This window comes from Bacillus rossius, chromosome 15 (genome assembly GCF_032445375.1).
Source record: "Bacillus rossius redtenbacheri isolate Brsri chromosome 15, Brsri_v3, whole genome shotgun sequence".
NCBI classification, from domain to species: Eukaryota; Metazoa; Arthropoda; class Insecta; order Phasmatodea; family Bacillidae; genus Bacillus; species Bacillus rossius.
Genome location: NC_086342.1, coordinates 45,095,748 through 45,116,329, shown reverse-complemented (window position 1 = coordinate 45,116,329; position 20,582 = coordinate 45,095,748). Strand labels below are relative to the sequence as shown.

At 37.0% G+C, this 20,582-nt stretch overlaps 1 protein-coding gene across 1 annotated transcript in view; it reads right to left on the bottom strand.

Moving 5' to 3' along the window:
- Positions 1 to 1,259: 1,259 nt before the first annotated feature.
- Positions 1,260 to 20,582, bottom strand: part of LOC134539557 (phosphatidylinositol 4-phosphate 3-kinase C2 domain-containing subunit beta) — a 162,935-nt gene continuing 143,612 nt past the window's right edge. The window contains exons 26-27 of the mRNA XM_063381696.1: positions 17,138 to 17,385; positions 1,260 to 11,336 (exon numbers count right to left, since the gene is read on the bottom strand). Of these exons, the coding sequence (XP_063237766.1) occupies positions 11,157 to 11,336; positions 17,138 to 17,385 (428 nt within the window). The 3' untranslated portion in view covers positions 1,260 to 11,156. The remainder of the gene's footprint in view (positions 11,337 to 17,137; positions 17,386 to 20,582) is intronic.

Here is a 20,582-nt window from a genome sequence, read left to right as displayed (position 1 = left end):
CCCCGAGGCCTCCTGACTTATAAATCCGGCCCTGTAATCGTGATTTGGCATGGAATCGGCGATCATATATTCAGGTGTTGCTATATAATTGCGATACTGTCAGGATCTATCCCGGAATTTTCCCGGACTTTAAACAGCAATGAGTAGGTAGTATCAGCATTTAAATTAAGTTTTCTCTGATATGAGCCTGTGTTCAGGGTATTATGTGTATTCTGTACTCTTTTGAACTCCTGCAACCGGTGAGGGGAGCAATAAATAACGAAACTGCTTATTTTAACTGTAAAAAGGTGTAGGCAAGACAGGCTAGGTTGCCACAGTTTAATGTACCCAGGTGGAAACACACAGCAACGCCTGCAGAGCAGTCGGGATACACCACATAAAATATTCTGGGCAGGCTGCATTTTGGACTACAGCAGCCAGGTGTTTGTTTCATGAATTTCCATCGTATTAAACGGGACAGAATTGATGATGCTTTATTTTTTAACAAGAATTCAATGAATGTCTTACTTGACATTTGGGTGATCACACCAGAAAAATTGTGTCACCAAACTGCGACAAACTTGGCTCATCGTTCACAACTGGCTCAACTTACTCCATTTCAACATCAGAATCATCAGAGAGCATATCATATCCACGTCCATTACCAAACAGTTTTCTGCATTTCTCATTACTTCTCAAGAGGTAGACGGCCGAGACTCGATCAAGCGCAAATTTTGGGGACTCGTTTTGCCTCACTGGCTCATTTTTCTCTGCTAAGTTTTGCCTCATTTGATACCTATGACACTTCTATTCAATTTTAATTGCTTCTGCTCATGTGATTTCTTTTTTTTCTCCATAATAACCCATTTTCGCTTAGGCATTTTGTGATTAATGGCTCCAAAACCAAGGTTAGTAACTTATAGTGATTCCACTCAACTAGCTCCACTCAGTGATCAATCATGAGCAAATTATAGTTCAAATCATGCAAATCAATTTGACGCTCCCCACCAACGCTCATTACGTCATCACTGCAGATGCTGACCTGGTGAGTCATACGTAACGACCACAAGCGAAGTCTGCTCTGCTGAGATGTATTTACTTCAACTCTGTAGCTTTCATAGTTTACGGGTTTTAGCTGTCGAAACCTTAACTGAAGTGACACCCAACACGAGTTTAAAGACATTCAAATTCCTGTCAGAAATTCTATCCAAAAACACCTGAACACAAGTTATGTGTTATCAATGAACTTGGAAGTGTTAAAGGCTCTCAAAAAATTAATGTTTCGTTAACAACCAAGAGTATTTTATTGTTAAGCAATATATTTCCTACTCATACAGTAAAAAGTACAAAAATTTCAGACATTTATAAATATGCTTCAAGTGTACAATATATCTTACATTAACAGTGTGCATAATGTACAACACACAAAGCGTCTATCAACACGCAACAGATAACACTATTCTGTGCAGTGAAGAGGCATAATGTTAAAATGAAAACAGAGGTAATGGAGGTTCTTCCTGTAAAATGGGCTGTTACCTTGTTATGAGTAGTGATGAGGGTAGTGTCCACCTTGTTACGAGTAGTGAAGAGGGTAGCGTCCACCTTGTTACGAGTAGTGAAGAGGGTAGCGTCCACCTTGTTACGGGTAGTGAAGATGGTAGTGGCCACCTTGTTACGAGTAGTGAAGAGGGTAATGTCCACCTTGTTACGAGTAGTGAAGATGGTAGCGTCCACCTTGTTACGAGTAGTGAAGAGGGTAGCGTCCACCTTGTTATGAGTAGTGAAGAGGGTAGCGTCCACCTTGTTACGAGTAGTGAAGATGGTAGTAGCCACCTTGTTACGAGTAGTGAAGAGGGTAGTGTACACCTTGTTACGAGTAGTGAAGAGGGTAATGTCCACCTTGTTACGAGTAGTGAAGATGGTAGTGGCCACCTTGTTACGAGTAGTGAAGAGGGTAGTGTACACCTTGTTACGAGTAGTGAAGAGGGTAGTGTCCACCTTCTTACGAGTAGTGAAGAGGGTAGTGTCCACCTTGTTACGAGTAGTGAAGAGGGTAGTGTCCACCTTGTTACGAGTAGTGAAGAGGGTAGTGTCCACCTTGTTACGAGTGGTGAAGAGGGTAGTGTCCACCTTGTTACGAATAGTGAAGAGGGTAGCATCCACCTTGTTACGAGTAGTGAAGACGGTAGCATCTACCTTGTTATGAGTAGTGAAGAGGGTAGCGTCCACCTTGTTACGAGTAGTGAAGAGGGTAGCGTCCACCTTGTTACGAGTAGTGAAGAGGGTAGCGTCCACCTTGTTACGAGTAGTGAAGAGGGTAGCGTCCACCTTGTTACGAGTAGTGATGAGGGTAGTGTCCACCTTGTTACAAGTAGTGAAGAGGGTAGTGTCCACCTTGTTGACTGTGAACCATGCCTAGCATTCTATGCTCCTGACAATACAGACCCCTACTGGGAAACATATTTCCAAAATTTTTATGATTTTTAACAACTACATGTTTGTTTCACTATTACAGAAACAACTGGTGTCTTTATCGAGAATTATCCTCTATAATGCTTCACTTCTTGCTTAACTGTTAAGGCGACTCTGCTTTTGAATTATTGCAGTGTCTCACTGATTGATGTATATCTTGTCCATAAGTAGGTATGTAAACATTATTAAACTATTTTCTATGTCATCAATCATTCAAAAGATAATGTTGTGAAGTAAAAATACAGACATCAGTTACTTAACATGAACCAAAGAGATTTTTAGTAGTATCTTTGAACCCTACCCAATACTTTACTTTCTCATAAAGTGCGTTTGGCATGATGATTTGAATGGAACATTCCAAGGCAATCACTATAATGAACTCCACCACATTTATCCTGTCTGCGCATAACTATAAAATATGAAACTCTAATAAATATCTTAGGCTTTCACGGTCACTGTCTGGAGTTGCTTGGCTTCTGGGTTGTAGCTGCGACCGACGCTTGGGTTGACGCTGCAGTCGCTATCATCAGTAGGGACTGGAAAAATTCGCGGTTTCAATGACCACTAGGATAGACTCCACGATTCTCTATGTACTTGGGCAACTATCACCTGGTCATTGGCTACCGACTCGGGACACCTGTTTACTGCGATTCTTATGATTCGATACTTGTTTTGTTGAGTGTTTGCCATTGGCTCAGAGTCCTTCAGGTAAATTGCAGTCCAATCACTGACGCAGTATTAAGCTAAACGAGTTTGGATTCCAGCCTGTCTCGAAAGGAATTCGCGAATTTTTCCGGTCTCTAATCATCAGGTATCAACAACTGCTTACCCAGAAGCCAAGCAAATCTATAAACCTCTAACTTCACTCTTCATTTCTTTAAGCAGTGGAATAACAAATCTCAATAAACATGTACTAGAAATTTGGTTTCTTGCCACTAAATGTACACATGAAAGACATCTCAATACAAGGGCACACTCTCGCCCGGCTGAGAACACGAGGTCTGGTGGCACTCTCTCTAACACCTTCATGCACGGTACCGGTCCATCAGTCCGCTAGGCACGCTACGTGTGGCTGGGAAGCCTTCTTTTCACAGATGAGAGAGCCAAACGCCTGATCGTGCATCTTCAGGTTTTTTTTTGTTCATTGTAAAAGGTTAGTTTAGCTACATTATAAATACTTTAAAACATTGTGGACGGTTGATTTGGTTAGGATAGCTACATTAAAGATACTGTGAAATCATGTAAATGGTTTCCTAGCGCTGGATAGCTACATATTAAAAAGTTATTTTCTAGGCAACCATAAAATGATTTTACAGTATTTTTAATGTAGCTATATACTTACATAATACAACCAACCATCCACAATGTTTTATAGTATCTATAATGTAGCTAACCTATCCTAATCGACCGCAAGATTTAATGCCACATCGGTTTATAAAATGAGATGGAACGGAAAAAAAAAGCGAGCATGAACTTCGGGGAACTTCGGGTGTGGCTCTCTCGTCTGTGAAATGAAGGCTTCCCGCGTGCGGCCCAGCTGTCACATCAAGTCACTCAAATGCAATACAATCTGGAATCCAACAACAGTCCTTACTTTGTGTGTTGCACAATTTAAACCACGAACCCTTTTTAATGTGTGATTAATTAATGAGATAATAGCAGTATCAACATTTGTATACAGTATCGAAGTATTGACCCAAAAACAGTAAATAAAATACACTCATAATAATTCAAATTATGGCCCTGCCAAAGCTTAATGCACCAGACACAAAAAAAAATAAATACATCACAACATCAGTGTCTAAATTATCAACATGAATACACAATTGATGATTGATTTTTGCATTTACTATACGTTTTTAACAGTAATATTGTATGTGCTACAGCAATTCATAAGTCTACATTAAACGGTTTAGAGTATACATCACACACAATGAAATTTTAAATATAAAACCATAAGAATATATACAAAATATTTAAATACAATGAGTATTTTACATTACATACACAAATCACACATTATATAAAATGTATTATAAATGTTAAAGCACTGATATAGGTGCCCAAAGCAAAAAAAGGTTGCTTGAAATACTTTATTCTTCTCTACTAATGGTAACCGGTAACTATAATTAGTGCCTAAAGAAACTGCTTTTTCTTATGAAACAGAAGGCACAGAATGATATTTAAGAGTACAAACTTATATTACATTACTAATAGTACTACACTATTACAGAATTCAAAACAAACTATAAGTGATAATTAGAGCCCCAATTAATGACAGGAAAAAAACTTAACAGGAGAATTAACACGTTGGTTTAGTCTCAGTACAGAAAACATACACTATTAGGCAAAATTAAATTACAACAATTTTTTTTCTTCACAAATTTAAACATTATCATTCTCTTGGTAATGGGTGCAACAATAATGTATTTTAAATTCAGTTGATTTAAAAAATATAAAATTTGATATTAACTATGAAGAAGTTTAAACTGTAGATTGTAAAACTGCGTTGCTACAAAGTGACAGTCATAGTAATCAACAGGTGCGTAAATCTGAAGTGTTCGCAAGGGGGACCCACGGGGTGGTAACCACACGTCATCTCTGAACACTGTTCTTGTACGTTGTGCACTGCCCATACTTTGGCCTACATGCATGGAATAAGCAGAAAACTTAAAAATATACATAAAGACATAGTTTTGAAATCAAACCCGTCACGCTCTTGCAAATGTAGGCAGGCCCCCCCTAGTGAGGGGCGTCTTAATTCACCTGCCCCCTGGCCCCCCAGAATCTATGCCCATGGTAATCAAAATATAACAAATTTTAAGAAATTTCTAAATTTGAATTATTGAATTTGATGGGTCCTGAGATACCCAACCACTTTTCCTTAGAAAGTAGTAGCGATGATTCTTACTGCAGTATGTATTGTTTCTCTCTCTGCACTGTCCGTGTGATGCACGACACAATCAGTGAAGCGTCTGTGATAATCATCTGAATATGTAAGACCATCAATGACAGGGAACACAGTTGTGGGTATGGAACTAGATGCCTACGCCCGCAAGGGAGAGAAGGATCGAACGTGTCCGTGACATTGAGAACCTCCGAGGCAGGCGAGTGGTGAAGCGATGAGGTGGAAGAGAAAAGGAATGAAGTAGCAGAACCACATTAAGAATACGCCCTCCATGTTTGCTCGCGAGAAGTGTGGTTTGAGCCACCGGGAGGGCACAATACGACCACTACCACCGCAGCCCGGAGGTCAGAGGTGGGCCTGTGAGGACATCAGCTTTTCAGTTCCAATCAAATACCAAAACCAATATCAAATTATTCTCAAATACAAATATAGAATTAGAATAGGTAGTATGAATCATAATCCCACAAATTTTTTTTTTTTCACATATAACAACTATGTACATATTGAAAGAAAAAGTAAATGTGTAGTGTAGTGGCTTCTGGGAAATTAGATAGGGTAAATCATACCATAGTGAAAGGCTGTGTTAAGTTGTCAGCTACAATTACTATAGGTAAATTTTCTTGCAATATTAATTATTTTTCATGGTAATCAATATAGAATCTGTAAAAAATTTTTTTAATAAACAGTGCAAAGCGAATACATAAGGCAATGGCAGTATGTGTGAAGAAACTTCAAGATGGTGGGTTTAAAAAGCATGTGCAGTGAGCAATTTCAATCTATAGTTTAATATGAATAGGTCTGATAAATAATTTAAAACATGTTTCTTTATATTTTTCATTATTTGAAAATAAATAATTATTTATATTAACATTTATGGATTATATTTTGTGGTTTGTTATAACTAAAGTGTATGAACACAGAATGGAAGCTGCTTAGAATGTACCTCTCTTTTTCTGTCCGGTGTATGTGTGCTTGGTAAAAGAGGCAAAGTTTTTTTCCCCCCCTTCTAATTGTGACTTTTTCTTTGGGCCATGCATGAGTGACAAGATAATTGCCTGAGCTGTCACTGCGCTAGGAGTGCGAGTGTGTGAGCCTTCATCACATCATCCTTCACTGTGTATTATCCACAAGGAAAACATTGTCGAAGGTGGTCAGGCAATAGGAGTCTTTGCTGCGAGTCATCCGGCTCTACTATATGTAGTATTAAGTCTTCTCAAAATTTATGTGCCCAGATGAGAAAATCTTCTGTGATCCTGAAATGTTTCCAGACTTTCCAGATCCCGCACAGGTGTATTAGTAAACGACTGAATACTCGTTTCTTTTAAGTGTAAGTTTTTAAAATTGAATATGAATAATAAACTATTCATTTTGATATTCGAAAATACCAATATTCACACAGGCCTAGTCAAAGGATAAAAGTGATGTAAGCACTCATGAAAACTCACCAAAAACTAGAGACAAGATTTCATGGTTTTATTTTTTTTTGTCAGTTTGAGTTTTAAAACACGGAGATTCAGTTCTTTAAAAAAAATTAATTTCAGATTTTCCATAAAAATAGTAAATTATTCAACAAATATGACTTTAAATTTTTTTAATATTTATTTCACCAAAACTGTATAGTTCTGACTGAGATGCACAACGCCATTTACAACAAAACAAAACAACAGAATTTCTTGGAACATTAAAAATAAATCACCAAGAATTTGTGTGTTTGAAAAATGTTCAGATAATGTAATTAGTAACAGATTCAAAATAAAACAAATTAAAAAAAAAAAAAATTCCATTCATTTGGTCAATTTGTTTTGGTATAAAATTTGTGCTGGATAAATTATATTCAATGGATAAAATATGCATAAAAAATATTTTAATTCAATTTTGTTAAAATGCTTAGTTTTAATTATATTTATGTTGCATAAACTTTAATTTCAGGGTTATGTAGTGTATAGTGTTATTTTGGTTTCATCACGACACACCATAAACTCTTGTCCCTGGAAATCACTAACATTCTTTTAAATGTAAATGTCTGATTTCACATGGTCCCAAGCAAGACATGCATTACAAAATATACAAATGAAATTTAATACAAACATTGTTATCAGAAGTTGATGGCAAGAACAAATTAAGCATTACCTAAAAACCTAACAACAATTAAAATATAAATAAAGCAAAATACAGTTTTTAGTCACCATATAGTGAAAGGGAAGATTTTTTTAAACCAAAAGGCATACAGTCATTATAAATATGCATTTACATAAAATAGTGATACCAAAGAAACTTGTTCAATATAAAACAATTCACCACAAGTTTTACACACATGAATTTGTTTAATTACTATGTATTTACCTATAATATAAACCATGTTCCAATCTACAGTTATTATTGACTGGTTCAACTCTCATGTGGCAGGCAGAGAAATAGCAGTGATTGTATATTACCATTACCTTGAAAAATCGAAATGATTTTGCAACTAAACAGTGTGTTAATTATTACATAATAATAATCACTGTAACAAAATAATTGGATCTTATCTACAATCTTATTCCAACAAATATGTGATCAATATTACAAATTGTATGACCTAAGAGCGCAATGTATCTGTTTTATATTTTCAACAGTAGCAGCTTACAATAATAGTTATAGTTATGCCATATCTCAATTTAGAAGGCTATTAAAAAAACACATAATACTTATAAACAGGCATTAAAGTTAACACAAAATAAAATATTGTCACTAATGGGCTACGTAGCAATTGTTTTATAAAACATTATAAAAAGTTTTTGCTTTTTACATTTTTTTAACCAAATTCAAGCACAGAACTATGTACAGCTAGGCTGTAAATTACAAACTTCATAAAACACATAGAATTTACAAAAGTCATTGTCCAATACATCTACTATCCTCATGCAAATTTATCATTAGAATGTAGTACGAATGAATGTAGTATGTAGTACATGTATGTAGTATGTAGAATGTAGAATGTAGTATGAATTTGACCTTTTACCTGAACAAATTGAAGGAAAGCAAAGTGCATGTGACAAAAAAAATCAAATGACATTTATCCCTAATCTGGTTCTGAGCTTCTTGGTAAATGCAATACATACATTTGATGTTTGCTGTATGAAGGAGCACCAAAGCAACTATTTCCAGTGTAAAAGTCCTGCAATGACTAACTGCTAAACAGCTATTTCTCTTAGCAAATCATGCACAAAGACCATCTCCACTGAAATTTGTTCCCTATAGCAACCGCAGAACAAATTACCAAAGTACGCTTGTTTTAATAAGATGGTTGCCATAATGGTAAAAAAAAAAGGCATACAGATCCATGCTGGTTCATGCATGGTGCAGAATGCCAAATTAAAAAAAAGGGGGAGGGGGGGGGGGGGGTTTGTCTGTAAAGTCGGTTTACGGATGATAATTTTACGTGATAACGTCATAAAAAAACATTGATGAAATATTGCATAGTTTTAAATATTATTTACAGTTTTTGCAAATTTAATTTAAATAATTTGTTTAAATATAATCACAAAAAATTAGTTAAAAAGCCCGCCTTAACCTGTTTGATATTATAGCAGATTTTCTCGCACAGTGGTTGGCCGGTTCTTGCACGCTCGGCTCAGGCGGGAACGTGATAATGAGTCATGCTTTTTCGTGCGAGCAGCCGGCGTTCATCGATTTATAAGACGTTATCGCGTCAAAAAAAAAAAACACTGTAAACGTAACGTTCATGTGGATTCCTGCCAGTGATGTGTCAGTCCCAGATCTTGGTTCTGCCGTATGTATCATTCAAGTAACATCATGGAAAGCATATCCATCAAATATTTCCCGGTGAAGATACATCAATAGCATTCCGGTTCTATGACATGACGTAATTGTGGGTGACCGACGTACACTAACTTTCTTTTAAACCCCCCCCCCCCTCCCCCGGTATGACAAGTGATTGTCAAGGTTCGTAAATTTTGGGAAATGGCCGGTGGCGACAGCGTAAGGCGTATCTCTCCCCCCCCCTCCTTCCTGGCCAGACCCAACCAGACGACAGATACTGTCACCAGCAGGATTCGCCAGAACGTAAACAAAAGAGTGCTTTGTGCTGTATAAAGGTTACCTCTTTTGCAGCACTGTATCACTTTTAACTCAAAAAAACAAAACATTTGTGTGTATACTCATTTCAAAGACCTTTGTTAACTTGAGTGTTATATCTCTCACCCATCATAATAAATACATAACTTTACTGACATATTAGTTTTTATAATTTATTTAATCCGTTGTGAACAGTTATTTAAATCTTTCTCAAGAAATTTTTTATTGATGTGCCTAAATTAAATATTGACTCAGCAAAGATACTGTTGTTACTACGTACATATTAATATATTTTGCTGCACCACAACATGCAGGTTCTGTGCTAATGTAGAGCCATCTAGTGAGGTGTTAGGGATTGTGGTAGGATTACGGTAAAGTGGGGCACTGATAAGTCATATTGAACAATTAAACCCACCCTCTATCAGGCCATACTGTATCTTTGGTGTGGTGATAAACCTAGAAACAAGAACCAATGTTTAGGAACTAAACCGAGAACCAGTAAAAAATAAAGAACTGAAAGGTCGCTAGTTCCTGCCTCTTACAATTAAAATGGATTGGATTTTGCATTATTTCACAGTTCACGAAATGTTCCCACCCCTTCCCGTCATTAATTGTTTAGTGTGCACTAACGAGAAGGAGATGTGGACTAAGCATGGGATTAGTTATTACAAAATTATTCTATGTGGCATTGTGTAATATATACACATATATATATTATATATATTAATGATTGTGAAAATATCACTTTTGCATATTCCTGTTTAATATAATTATGATTTATTGAGGATATTGGTTGGAACATTTATGTTATGTATCTAAAAATTCAAAAAGCATTTGCCGGTACACAAAAATGATTTCTAAAATGTAGGTTCCCCCACTTTAGAAACCCCCCCTCGCCAAAGTTCTGGATGCTTCTCGCTAATCACTCTGTGGAAGTGGTGCTCCACTTAGGTAACTCCACCAAGGTTGCTTTGAGATGTGCAGTGAAAATGTAAGTTACCACACAAATACTGATAGTAGTACCATATGAAATAAGTTAACATCTTTTTAACTGCATCAAAATTTAAAAATTAAATAAAAAATTTTCACTTTTTTAAACATGAAGTAACATTGCAAAAACGTTTACCTAGGACATAAAATACGAGAGCAAAAAATTTCTATTAATACTGTGATCAATTTTGTACAACATATCTGTAATAAAAAAAAAAAAAAAAAAAAAAAAACACTGAAATATGTTATAATTCCACCTTTTTTTAGATTCAATTTTTTTTCCTGTCAGCTAACGAATAACATAAGGGTTCACCTGTATGTCGTATCACAAATATTATACAGTGTACACACCATTAGCTGAACACACGCGAGACCTAAATTCTATTCACTTACGAGGATAGTCTTCAAAGATCACAAAAAATTTTTTTTTTTCAGTCGTCTCGGAGCGACAGCAAGCACTTTCCAAGAACGTTAAAAGATGGCGGCATCATCCAGCTTTACGATATTCGTGTCGTAAAGACACGGTAGCATTCGGCGGTGCTGGAAGATTGTACGACAAAACAGCAGCGTGTCCTACTGTGGCCTGGCCGGTATTGCGGCACTGATGTATAACAGTGGGATGCCTGCATGAATATTGGTGATGATTACGTTGAGAAACAAAAAAAAGTGATTATAACGGTAATTGACTACTGAGTAATGTGTTGGTCGGCAAGAGATGGCAGTGTCGGTGTCACCGCGAGACCATGTTGCCGAGCGAGTACCACTCGGTGGTCTCCGAGGACAGGTCCATGGACTCCAGAGGCAGCGCCACGCAGCCCAGGAACTCGTTCTCCTGCAGCGAGTCGTGGTTCCAGACGGTGGCCTGCAGCACGCGGCGTCTCACCGCCTCCAGCGGCGAGCGGTACTCCAGCTGCAACACACCACCGCCACCGTCACACCGCTTGGCGCCACCTCCTTGGCGAGACACTCCCGCGGTTCCTGTGCTTGGAGACCAGCTGCCAGGCGATATCTCGTCGGCTCACTTCTCAAACCTCCTAACTCCATTCCAGTCAATTTTACAGGAGAACTTATGAGGCTTTTGGAGCACGGTTTCCACTGACAAAGATACGAGGTTTTTATAATTTTGTGAATAGAAAAGAGACTAAGTAGAGTTGACTTACGAGGTTTTATCAGCATATGCACCATGGAAAAAATGAAAAAAAAATACACCAAGCACATCCGCAATATAAAACTGGGGAAAATCTAAACTTGCGAGGTTTTAGAAGTAAGCCGACGGTTTCCTGATGCTCAGTGGCGGCTGGTGCCTTTTGAAAATGGGGGTTCACAGCATTAGGCTCTTTTTATAAAGAATCACCGAACCCCCCCCCCCCTCCCTTTTTGAAGCGGGTGGTCCGGACGTGACCAAAAAGGCATACCGCAGAATAATATGTTGTGAAAGAAAACCTCTCCTTTACTTGATTAGTAATCACATCACATACTACCTTGGCTGCAACAGTTCTATTTACATGAACATCTTCCACTTTTTTTTTTTATAATGCTGCTCTGGCACCGACATTTCAGTTCGCATTCTCACTTTATCCATATTCTGTCTTTCTTTCTCAAATGAAAGTAGAAAACTGTCAACATGTTTCCTGACTTTATCGGCATCGATGCTCCTTTTTTGTAGCTGATTAGACAAAATGTCTACGTGCGGCATTATATTGTGAAAAACTGTCAGCCAAAATACAAACACTGGATCATTCAACATACGCCGAATAGCTCCCGACTGATTGATTGTTGTTGACTGCTTGCATGACGACTCAATTTTTTTCATGCATTCAATCATTTGTTTTCTGTACTCGTACACCGTGTTAACAGTAAGACTCTTAAAATTCCATCTTGTAGAAGAAGCACAAGGAATTCTCCTGCCAACAATGCCATCAAGAACAGCAATTCTCTGTGTGAGTGGCTAAAGAAGTTAGTTATATCACTCAAATTGGAAAAGAATACACGGACTTGTTGGTTGTGGCTTGTCGATTGTGCCACAATTAAATTTAACTGATGCACATAACAATGCACGTAATGCGCATATATATAATTTTGTTGAATAATGGCCTGAACACCATTGTGATGCCCACTCATTACACTAGCCCCATCATAACTCTGAGATATCAATTTCTCGGATTTGTCAACAATACTTTCCAAAACAATGCGAATACATTCTGCGATTGACGCAGCATCGTGTCCTGGAGGATTTACAAACTGCCAGAATCGTTCTACTGCTTGCCCGTTAGGTAACACATAGCGAAAAACTATAACCAATTGGAATAAAGATATGTCTGTCGTTTCGTCTGCCTTGCACATGAAATTTCTTTTTTGATGTATTCTTGGCAGACTTTAAGCAAACAATCTAGCAAATCGTTTTGGATTTCTTTACAAGTCCCTTTGAAAACAGTTGCAATGGCAAGGTGTTCTTTCAAAGATTTGTCTAACTCTGCTGAAAAATTAATTAACCCTCTAAAAATTCCAGGATTAGCAGATTCTTGTGTATCGTCGTGACCTCGCAGCGCGAGTTCAAACGCCCCGCAAATTTTTATACAATCTATAATTTTAGACAAGACATAACGATTTTTTGTAACTTGCTCGTTATGTTGTTTAATGTTCAAACGGTAGGCACAATCAAGTTGTTGGCGAATGTCTAATTTCCCCAAAAGATGAAACTCCAGGACGGAATTCAAATGTGTTTCTGCACTCTCATGCTTCTTTATTTTTTGACTTACGTGAGACAAATGTGAGACACCAAAACTTACAGAACTAGATTCACCACTTCGTTTCGCGAAGAGCAGGAAGGGAAAACAATAGAGCCGGTTGGTTTCTTCGCATCCACAGATCCACGAGTTTTTCTCGTAAATGTCCTGCTTAAATTCTCTCCTGAACTCCCTATTTTTTGACTTAGTCACTTGCACTATAGTAAGTTTAGGCATTGGCCTGCCTGCTTGTTTTATTTAGATTTTCCTTTCCAATGACAAATTAGAGAACACCAGTGTTTTTATGTCCGAGACTGTTAACTTACTCAAGGCCATAACGAGTAACTTAACTTAGTAGTTAAAACAAACTTTTTAAACGTCGCACTAAACGCACTAAAGTAGAACAATAACACGTGACAAACAGCGCCGTCATCATCCTCGAAGAGAGAGCAAAAATGGGAGAAACAGGACAAGAAATGTCGCGCCGCGCACAGGATAGTGTTGCGCACGACTGGACTGTGCTCCTAGGCTGGCTTATAGGGAGCTACCCCCACCACGTCGCTCCGAGCCGAGCGGCGCGCCGTCGCCCACCTAGCCACCATCGCACGTGCGATCCCAGCAAGCTGCGCTTACTCTATAGCAGTGGTTTTGGAAAATATTGCTAATGGTTATAAGACCAAATGGGTTGCATTTATTTATTATTCTATGTGTATGATATTTAAGTATTACAGTAGGCGCCTATTTAAATGAGGCGAGGGGGTTCACGTGCGAGTGTGCTCTAATGCAATAACCGCCACTGCTGATGCTACGAGAAAGATATCGTAACTTTGTACAATGCGTGCCTACGGCTATTTGTGCGTGTATGAAACACGTTTTACGAAATAGTACCGAGTATTTCTTACGAAAATTGGCGCATAATATGATATTTTAATAAAGATTTCATTTAAGAATAACTTTTTTTCAATCATGGAAAATATGACATAATATTTAATAATATGACTATTTTGTTTTATTATGTTCATCAATGTGCGCAGTTATCACTGGAAAACTAACCAGGGAACGGTTTAGAAATAACTTTGACTATTAGAGACACTGGGTCATGAAACCATGTGTTTTATGAGCTTGAGAATTGCTAAATGGGTTTTTTTAGGAATGAAAATAATGGTTTGAACTTTATAAAGTCTCAAGAAAAAGGAGATGACAAATATTACACCATCTCTATTACAAATTAACAAATTATAAAATTAACAAAAGAAATGTTAAAACATGATTAGCTATCAAAGTCAAAATGTTTTCGGAATTCAAAAATGTCACACCTTATCACAACAGAATGCATCTTCATTTTTATACTTAATTATAAGTTAAATATAAAAATAAATTCCAAAAATATTGGATATTGATATTATACTTGCATAATATACATGCTTTAGTATCACCTTTCCATTTTATCACCTACAGAATAAATTTTATGCTTCTGTAAGATTCTACAAATGCATGCAACTGTTAAAAAGGGTTTGTTCTTTTAAGATGTAGTACAAGCATAATAAGTTAGTCTTGTTATTAACTAATCATTTTAATTATTTTCTTTTTATCAACTTGTTAAATGTTTACCACACTGTTATTTAGTGTATGATGTGGCAATAAAATACCTATTACGCACTAATAGTAGTATCTGAAGTTTTTTCTTAGTGTAGAAAATTATTGAATTAATGTTTACTTTGACTTTGTCTTTATTCACACCCCTTGAATTTAATAATTGCCATTTGGAATCCAGCAATTATAAATCAGGGTGCATGTAATAAAACCATTGAAAAATTAACTTTTTTTTATAATTTTGCTTCTGAAAGTAAAATTTTTTTTTAGCAAATTAGACTAAAAAAAAATTACAATATACATATTCACATTTGAGCATATGTCTTTTTCGGAAGTTTGATTTAATATGCACTGGCTCTGATAGTCATATTAAATCTTCTTATCTTAATCCATTACTTTTATAATAGTGAACATTGGCTATTTGGCTGCACATTTTTAAACCAGGAGGTTTCAATTTATATGGTTTTTATTGCTTTTATAAATGTTTCTTAACACCTATTTCACTAAATTGGTATAATTTTTACTGTGATAAATTACGCTAGCAACATAGTCATTGTTTTAAAAAGTGCACTGCATACAAAACATATTTTCTTTCTGCTTTTATTGTAGTTCTAAACAATAGTAGTGAAGCACATGTGGAAAACATGAAAACAACAGAGCGAAGAAAGCTTAAACAAAGAAACATAAAAGTGGCTATCGTGTATGTTACGGAAGTCAACACATCATTGATGATCAGTGGGGTGTTCGTTTGCACGGTACTGTCAACTCATCACCAGTTGTTAGCATCTAAACAATTCTGAACAAACCTAACCTAAACCCTTTCGACCTTTTCACTGCATTATGTGACGTTTGACTGTTGATGGAGAAGAATTAATCGCTAACACATGACTGTCCAAGTAAATACACACACACAAACAGAAAATTACATTTAATGCTAACCAAGGCATAAACTTTAATAATTGTAACTAATGTACACATTTACAAAAACATGAGAAACATTTCACTGATATCCTTACTCTATATAAACTATCTTCAAATTTAAGTGTATTTCATTAGAGGCCAAAATTATTATTTAACACAATTTAACAAATTATTTAGTATAATTTAGTACTCACAGCAATTGCAGTTTTTACCAGGATGTCTAAAGATAACTGGTGAACTTACTGAAGAACATTTTAGGACTTCTTAATCAAATTTTATTACAAGCTTTTTACATCACAGGGTCATTATTTGTATATTACATACAAAAGTAAAAATTACATTAAGTGTACCTACTAGCCAAGGAATGTGCTGATATTTATGTTAGAAACCTTCTCAGACATTAATTTTTCACTTGCTTTAAGTGCACGGTATCTGACTACAGTAAAGCGCTGTTAAGAAGTTACTCAAGACACCTAATTAAAAATCTAGACTTATTAACAGGGAACACGTGTAAAAAGGGTAAAATTGTATATATTTAGGGATCAAGTGCTAAATTTTTTAAACTTACTACGCAGGAAATTTCCTTACATGAGATTTTTTTTAAAGAGGGTTTATATTTAAGAGTGTTTATATTTAATGAGAAATTACTCACTGAAGAAAGGCATCAAAAAACCAAAATGGAAATAAGCAAAAGTCAGCTGAAGGTTAAAATTTTTGTGACTTTTGTTTTTGTTACCACTATATTATTTTTTGGAAAATTTTCACGACTTTGGAGACCTGCAGACACCTTGTTACATACATCTAATTATTTCCTATAGTAATTATTTTATTTACAGTTTACTAGTTCGAGGTGCAGTACACGTTATTACGTAACGCTTGAACGTGACAGCGACTGGCTGCACTCAGCATACAATCCAGAGAGACCATTAAGTTGAACAAGACATTAATATTGTATGAAACCAGACTCGGTGAATCTACAAGAGAAAGCATGAAGGAGCCCGGAGAGACAGACATCTAGTTATTGCCCATAGTAACATAATTTCCCAGTACAGTACACATAATCAGTAGAGACCCAGAAATTTCGCGGATTCGTTCAGTCGCAAGCTGGAACGCAAACCTCCACACTCTCGCGCCGTGTTCGTGATTGGCCCGCAGTTGTTCGGACACGCCCGTCTACGACCCGTGAGCCAACAATGCCCGGCCAGGCGAGAAGTGAGCGAATCAGGTAGTGCCAAATAACAAGGATAAAAATGTTCTCGCTGAGAAATCAACCAATGGGAAAGTATACACAGGTCGAGCACACCTATGACTTTGAATTCTATCCTGAGGCCAGAGGAATCTGCCGGGTCTCTAACGACCGGGTAACGCTCGAACGTGACGGCGCGGGGAGAGGAGAGAGGAGAGGCTAAATGCCGAAATAACTTTAACATCGTAGGGAGAGAGAGGGAGAGGGAGAGAGAGGGGCACCCACCGTCTCCATGAAGGACGGGTGGCAGTTGCGCCGCACCACCCGGGTCTTGCGCTTGGTGAGCTTGGCGGGGTCGGGCAGCAGGTACACCTTGACGTAGGCGCTGGGCTCCTGGCCGCCCGCCACTAGCGGCAGCCCCCGGGCGTGGTGCACCATCACCTGCAGTGCCCCGCGCGAGTGCTGCAGCGACAGCTTCAGCTGCCCGCGGATCAGGTGCGCCTCGCCGCCCGACTGCTGCCGGCTCTTGCGCTCTGCACACGCCCGCGCCCCGCATCTCACAACCGGCCTCCTTCGTGTCACCTCGCCAAGTGCCGGAGAGTGAGGTAGTTGTTGAATAACACAATCATTCAAGATTAATAACAACTGCCCCTCGAGAAGTAACACCCTTTCGAATAGCACAGTTTTGATGTAACGAGCAGTGGCGTAGCTAAGGTAACTGGCGCCCCTGGCCAGACTTGAAAATGGAGCCCCTTCTTGGATTAAAAAAGAGGGGGGAGCATTCAGTAACCGCCCCCCCCCCCCCGCTTCAGCGCCCCTGGCAAGGGCCATCCCTGCCACCCGCCTGCTACGCCACTGGTAATGAGGAAAATGAGTTGGGGCATGGTTATAAATAGCGCTGTCACAGATTGAAAGTAGCAATTTTTTTTTTATTCGTGTGAATTTTAAATTTTAGTGCCACGGCAGTTTTTAAAAATAAAAAAATGATGGAACATATACGCACATACAGAATGAGCATGAGTTTGACCGACCTAATTCGCCTGCAGATTCCCCACGTAAAAATAAGTTGAAAACATTTATACTGTGATATAATTCCCAAGACAGTTATATACCTTTCAAAACTTAAGATGAAACTCCAAGCATATGCGTAATGTCTGATTGAACAATGTTCTGCAATCACTGCAACACTCTGGTCGCTGAAGTAAAATTATTTAATGGAAATAATCTAAAGTGATGTTTTATTACAAGATATTTCTTCGCAAATAAATGTGTGACCACATTTTTTTTCTCTTGTGGTGTTTATGTCACGTACGGTTGTGACAAGTCACATTCATGCCCGGCCAAAACGACTGCTCCTTGAAACAAACATGAACACACCAAAAACTCTCTATGACTGTTGAAGGTATCAAGGTGTTACACTCTGTTAATGATTACATTATTTCTCTAAACTGTCAATGATGTAATTTAAATGAACAAATTTTAAATTAATTTCACAATTTATTCTTATCAAGGCAATACTATCACCAAGTCGCCGTGAGCATTCGGCCGGTCCTCACACAACAACTGACGAACCTCCGAACATCACCAAGCTTAAAGAAATAATCACTTAGGTGAGGACTTGCTATTGGCTACAACACTTATTCTTACAATTACTATTCTGTGCTTTCCCGGTAAGCGGGTCTTCCCACAGTTGTCACATGTCTCTGTCTTTCTCTCACACCTGTGTGTCTCTATAATCTAAAACAAAATCCAGGGATTCTCGGATCCTGGCGATTGTCTGTCTCTCTCTCTCTCTCACACAGGATGTGATAAATTATCACTCTTTCTTTATCTTTTCCCACAGCACTCTAAACATGTCATAACCACACCATGAATCATACACATAATATTATCATTATAAAAATAATACTTAAATGAAACAACCTAATGAAAAACCTGTAAAACTATAATTAAAAGGCTTCTCTCAATAAAATAACTAACTCAAAATTCATTACAAGAATATCACTAATACTAAAATCTAGGGCTGATCGGTTCCCACATTTTCAGTTCGGTTCGGCTCGGCTCGGTTTTTTGTTAAAAATGTCGGTTTTCGGTTCGGTTCGGTCACTACTTCAAAATTTTTCTTTGAGCTGTCATACCAAAAAAAATTCCACTATAGTATTTGATTACTTGCAATATCTTGCAAAAGTTTAATTTCTTAGGGGAGTCACTTTCTCAGCAATATAAAAGTTATTTTCAACTACTATTTGTATTTATAAATAAGTTTATATGCTACTGAAACAACCATATGTGTAAAAAGGAACAGAACAAAACAGTTTAGAACATTAATAATTAGTATTACATTAACCTTGTTGCCAGCTTGAATTTATGAAATGTACTGGAATAAAATTCAATAGCAATAATGTGATTAAAAGCAATATACAAATAAAAACTTCCTACTGTAGCCTCTATGCCGGGAGTTAATGGACAAGCCAACATAAACAAACGTCTTAACCAAGAAAACGTCTTAACCTACCAGTGCATTAAAGGCAGAATGAATCATAATGACCATATTTTCAAAATACACAAGTAAAGTATTCATATTTAGTATGCGGTATTTACTAGGATTTTTTTTCCGTCACGTGCGTAACATCATCATCTTTGCGGAACACGGGCGGTATTATTTTTAATTCTTTCGTCACAGATGTTCATAGTTGCCTCCAATTACCAAGACGTAGTGGCAAAAAAGAATTTTTATTTTACGAGAAATCAAATACTCTAGACTATAACGACGCAAAGCCGCAATAATCACGCGCGAATAGTAAACAAACTACACTAGAGTCCCGTTATAGCGAGGTGTCACGGTTCCGGGTTTGATCCTCGCTATAACCGAATTGGAAAAATTTTGGCCCCCAAAAAATAAAAATTAACCGAAAATAGCATAAAAATTGTGTTTAAACCTGTATAATTGGAAAATAACAGGTTATATTAACGAAATCTTAATTTCTGTGAGCAGATGTGTGAATTCTCTTTAAAACCATACCCCATAAGTACGGATGCGATCACCGATTGCGTCAAAATAACCAGAATACCCTACCACTAGGGATGCAAACGATACATCGATGTTTTCAAAACATCGATGTATCGTTCATGAAACATCGATGTTAGCATCGATGTTTTGAAGAGCGATATATCGCCGATGCATCGACGAAAAAGTCCAAAAACATCGACATCGTTCATCATTAAAATTACCCTAGTTATTTTATAATATTTTGGCTATCATTTCATGAATATTTATTGAATATATAAAAAAAAAATATGATACGACATTTAGTTTTTAAGATACAATTTTTTTAACTGTCTATACTTACTATAAAAACCCACATTTTAAGTAGGTATCAAAAATATTGTAAATACTGAACTATTTGGTTGATTTCAGTACCAATTTTTTCCCAGTATTTTAAGATGTGTAAAATCATTTGGAAAAAAATAAATACCGTTAAAAAATTTGTTTACTTAAGAATTTTCTTTTAAATTTTGAAAAATATAGGGGAAAAGCAGCGAGACTGGACAATTTCATAGCTTGTTGTACATACAAGCTATTGATTGATACCGATACGATCTCGCTAGCTCTATCGAGAAAATTAATGTTACATTTTAAACCTGCACATACTCTTCATGCTTTTTCCCTATTTTTTTTTTAATTAAAAATAAATTGTGTAAAAAAAGCATATTTATTTTAAAGAAGTAT